This window comes from Gekko japonicus, unplaced genomic scaffold, assembly GCF_001447785.1.
Source record: "Gekko japonicus isolate JY-2015 unplaced genomic scaffold, Gekko_japonicus_V1.1 scaffold409, whole genome shotgun sequence".
Classification (NCBI taxonomy): Eukaryota; Metazoa; Chordata; class Lepidosauria; order Squamata; family Gekkonidae; genus Gekko; species Gekko japonicus.
In genome coordinates, this window is record NW_015161963.1 from 930,139 (window position 1) to 935,257 (window position 5,119).

Genomic DNA, 5,119 nt, shown 5'->3' on the forward strand with positions numbered 1-5,119 from the left:
AACTACCTTCCTTCCCCAAACTCTGCCTACCCCAGCCTCCAACACCCAAATCTCCAGGGATTTCCCTACCCAGAGCTGGCAACCTACATCCAGTAGTCTCAGGAAGGGCTAGATTAGAAATGAGAATAACTCATAAAGATTTGGGTCTACACAGTGGTTCCCCAGTTGCCCCTTGGGGGATTTGCTGCCATTCGCTGCAGTTTTATAATGCAATATCCTTATTTTATTTATTTTGGAGATTTTTCTGCTGCCTCTCCAGAGTCCTGCTTGGGCGGTTTACAATTAAAACAATAAATTATCGACATAAGAGCAACAACCCATTTTAAAAAGCCCAGGGACGTAAGAACGAAATAAAAATGTCCATAAAATAGACCTCAGAGGAGAAGCGGTGCCCTCACAACAATAAGTTTACCAGTCACACCACAAAGGCAAAAAGGAAAGCGTTCCCTCAGTCCCCAGACCCAAGTAGAATTTTGCTCAAGGCCAGAACTGACATATTTGATATTGCTCCTTCTAGAAGTGCTGGATTTCAGAAGAGGATCCACCCCTCTTCCCAGACATAACAGAGATGTGAAGAACCCATCCCTGCCCCCGAGAAAGCCCTCCCATTTCTTTCACTCCTTCCTCCCAGAACATTATTTTTTCAAATCTTCGAGCAGAACAAATGGAAAATCTGAGGGACATTGAAGAAAAATCCTATGAAATATCTCATTTGAAGTGAGTGAAATGATTTTTAAGACACGGTTTCACTCTAAATTTCTTCTTGGTAGTATTAAGATTTCTACACAAGTACATCTGCAGCAGTAAATGTATACACTATAGATAAGCTGTATTTACAACTTATTTTAAAGGCTTAAAATGTTAAGTTTAATTCAATATCCCAATGTGCTGATACCTTTTAAGAACGGTGTGAAAACATCTTCCATGGCAAAAAATAAACTTCCTTTTGTTTACTACAGAATGTATGCTTTTGATGTTCAATGTTTATTTTTTGCTACTTTAGATCAGGGGTGTCAAACATGCAGCCCGCGGGCCGGATCCAGCCCCTATAGGGCTGGTATCTGGCCTGCAAGCAACTGTTTCCTTCTCCCTGCTTCTCACTACTGCTGCTGCAAAGGGGGAAGGAAAAAGAGAGTGCACGAGTGTGCACCAAATAAAAGTTCTCTCTGCTCTCTCCTGCTTCCTCCTCTGGAGCTGCTGCTGCGTTGCCAAGCCTCTCTTCCTCCTTTAGGGAGGAAGTGAGGGGGGAAGGAAAAAGAGAGCACACGCACGTGCACCAGAGAAAAGCTCGCTCCGCTTTCTCCTCTGGGGCTGCTGCTGCATTCCCAAGCCTCTCTTCCCTCATTGGGAGAGGGAGTCCCATGGCACCTTCAGAACCAATAAAGTTTTATTCCAGGTAGAAGTTTTCCTGTGCATTTCCATTTTAGAGAGGGGGAGGGAGATTTTTCTGACAAGCCCTGCTCTGCTGTTTACTTTGAAACCTGATCTCTCTCTCTCTCTCTCTCTCACACACACACACACACACACTCACGTTAATAAAAGGAAGGGGGTAGGAAAGAGATGCATCTGGGATAAGGGAAACTAAAGGGAAAATATATTGGCTTATTCTGAAAAGGTTTTTTTTTTTAAAAAAAGATTAGATTTCTCTTTGCCTATCTGGGATTTTCTTTCAAAAAGACCCTGATTAGGAATTACAACACTTGGATTGAATTCCATGGTTTAATGACTGGAAGTAGATGGCTAAGTATTTAAAAATACATTTATAGTTCCATATATTCCAGTTCAACACGTGGTCTCCCTCTCTCCCCTTCCACCTCACTGGCTGCCTTTCTTCGCATTAACCCCCACTCCCTTACTTTTTAAACTTTTAATTATAATAATCACTAGCAGTGAGTGGATTTTGTCCAGTCTGAAAGCAACACATTATTTCACTTGGAGAGCCCCCTTTCCAGTTCTAGCAGATTAAAAAAAAATAATAATAAAAGAAACCTAACAGCACAGCTTGCAATCTTTATTAGTGGAAGGGAGCAAGAGTCTAGTAGCACCTTAATAACTAACAAAATTTGTGGCAGGGCATGAGCTTTCATGAGTCACTGCTCACTTCTTCAAATACAGCTAGAATGTGAGTCCATCTGTCCTTATTTCTTGGAGAGTGAAGTGATTTCAGATGCTAAATAACAATAGCAGCCATTGGTAATAAGAGAAGAAACCTAGGTCTCAATTCAGCGCAGGAGGATGTATTGAGCTTCATTATCAGTTGCAATTCATCAGCCTCTTTCTAATCTCCCTTTGAAATTCCTTTGTAAGAGAACTGCTACTCTTAGGTCAGGAACTGAATGTCCTGCAAGGTTAAAATGTCCCCCACTGGTTTTTGAATGTTGTGGTTTCTTATAGCTGTAGAAAGAGTCCAGTAGCACCTTGAAGACTAATAACATTTGTGGCAGGGTATTAGCTTTTATGAGTCACTGCTCACTTTTTCAGACTTATGTCCATTTATTCTTTGCATCCTCCTAGACAGAATCCTCCAGGACCAGACTGAGACCTAGGTTTCCTGTCTCATTATCAATGATGATATCTCCACACCTACTACCCCTCCACATATCACACCTAATCCAATTACGGCTATTGTCATTCAGCATGTCAAATCACCTTTAAAAAGTTTATATCTCCAGTACCTCGTGTTACATTTTATGGCACACATGGTCCGGCATGGCAAAGTGACATTTATGTCAGATCCGGCCCTCATAACAAATGAGTTGGGCACCTCTGCCCTAGATGACTCCCATGATCACCTGGGAGTTGGCATCTGATCTACCATCTTAGAACACCCAACAAGACTGGGATGCAGTAACATGGGTGTATGTGTGTCATAAGAAGACTCCCCTGGTCAAGGAGATCAACTGGGAGTTGGCTTCTTTTTATATCCAGGAAATACTGCTGCATCCTAGCCAGGGAAAAGAGAGAAGGCAAGAGAAACTTTTGGCTGGGAATGGCATCTCTGAACCTGCCTGTGCAATAAGGAAATCATCTCCACTGCTCAGTGACCTCACCTTGCTGTTCTTCTGCTCCTCTTAGCATGTGTGTAGAGGCAGAGGGCATGGCACTCTTGCTCTTGATGCACGCATACTAACAGCAGGTTTTTCCAAAAAGCTGCAGAAAAATGACACTCTATAGGGACTTACAACACTCCCCTTTAGGGTACAGGTTTTGGCTCAGTGATAGAGCATCCGCCTGGCATGAAGAAGGTCCCAAGTTCAATCCCTTCCTGGCATCTCCAGCTAAAAGGTGATGCGGAAGACCTCCACCTGAGACCCTGGAGGGCTGCTGTCAGTGTGAGTAGACAACACTGGCCTTGATGGACCAAGGGTCGAATTCAGTCTGATTCAGTTTGCTTTATGTGTTCATGGATGTGTACTTGTGGCCTACAGCCTGAAGACTGTTGATGGTGGTAGAAAGTGCCATCAAGTCACAGCTGACTTGTGGTCACCCTGTGGGGTTTTCAAGGCAAGAGATGTTCAGAGGTGGTTTGCCATTGGCTGCCTCCACATCACAAGCCTGGTATTCCTTGGAGGTCTCTCATCCAAACACTACTCAGGGCCAACTCTGCTTAGCTTGCAAGATCGGACGAGATTGGAATAGCCTGGACCATCCAGGTCAGGGCAGAAGACTCTTGGCCGAGGGTTAATCTTAGCCCTGGAGCCTCTTCTCACAGGTAGCACTGAGGCTCTACCCTGTGATGTGTACAGACCACACACGAACATGAGTAGAGTTCCTTTCCCTTCAACACTAAGCAATCACAACCGGATTAGGCACAAATGCCTCCTGTCCTAATTCAAGAATCTCTCAGTACTTTCTAGCAAGGATAAAACTTGGCTCAAGAGCCACAGCACTGCCTGTTTTGTGGGCTGCTTCCTGCACTGGTTGTATCGGCCTTGAAAGTCTGCAAAGGGCCCAGCCAAGCGGAGGTTTTGGATGTGAGTGGCCACTGTGAGCAGGGAGCAGTATGGGTTTCCTAACCACAAGGAGGAGGGCCAGATAGGCTCCTCATAAGAACATCAACACATGGAAACAAAGAGAATAAAGGGGTTTTCCTGTTCCATTCCCCACTCCTCCAGCAAAAGACAGGAAACTTTTGGGTAGCCTCTAACCTGCTTAGGAAAGGAGGAGGAAGGACAATATGAAGCTGGCCCTTACCGATCAAACATTCCTCGCCTTGTTGCTTCCATCCAGGGCAGCAAACGGACCCAGTAGAACTGCAGAAAGATAGACACAGAGAGTATACATTAGGAAAGATTTACTCTTGCAAACTAGAAGGATCCCAGTTCAAATCTCACACCTGCCTGGAACTCACTAGGTAGTCTGAAAGCAAGCAGCAATCTCTCGAATTTTCACAAGTAATCTGGATGTGATAATAATGCTACTGGTCTACCTTATAGGGTTGTTGAAAAGACAGTAAGATTATTTATCTAAAGCTTTCTGAATTATCTGTTGTAGATTTCCTGGGCTTTCTGAATTCTTTAAAAGTGCGACATAGATGCTTTATGAGCAGGGGTCATTTCGTAGAAAAAGAGGTGCAGGAGCTCATTAGCATAACTTATTAGCATAATTTATTTGCATATGCCACACCCCCTGACATCACCGGAAGCGTGTCAGAAGGCAACACCCACCGCTCAGGCTCCACTGGACTGTTTTGGATTGCTAGCTATTGTGGGGGGGGGGACATGCAGATCTGTCCTCACAGAGGAGGGAGAGTTTGTACCTGAAGGTGGGCCGGGGTGGGGTGGGGGGCTCTGCAACTTACCTGGCTGCTTCTTGCTCCTCATGGCCCGACTGAGGGCAGCTGGGAGCAGGGGCGGGGCTTGTTGCATGTGCCCGCCCCCTGGGCTCCTTATTGCCGGAGCTCCGCTCCTGTGCGCTCCCGCAGGAAATGACCCCTGTTTATGAGGAATTCTCCCAATCCAGTCTGGGGCCCCATTTATTTCATTTCACAATTTAAACCCTCCTTCCCAGTCGCATTGCTTCTGAGGTGATAGTTGCCAGCTCTGGCATGGGAGATTCCTGGAGATCTGAAGGCAATACTTGGGGAAGGGCAGAATTTGGGAGGGAAGGAAGCTCAGCA

At 45.2% G+C, this 5,119-nt stretch overlaps 1 protein-coding gene across 1 annotated transcript in view; it reads right to left on the minus strand.

Moving 5' to 3' along the window:
• SCARF2 (scavenger receptor class F member 2) overlaps positions 1–5,119 on the minus strand; it is a 69,572-nt gene that overhangs the window by 57,418 nt on the left and 7,035 nt on the right. Inside the window, exon 2 of the mRNA XM_015429598.1 lies at positions 4,195–4,253. Coding sequence (XP_015285084.1) covers positions 4,195–4,253 — 59 coding nt within the window. The remainder of the gene's footprint in view (positions 1–4,194; positions 4,254–5,119) is intronic.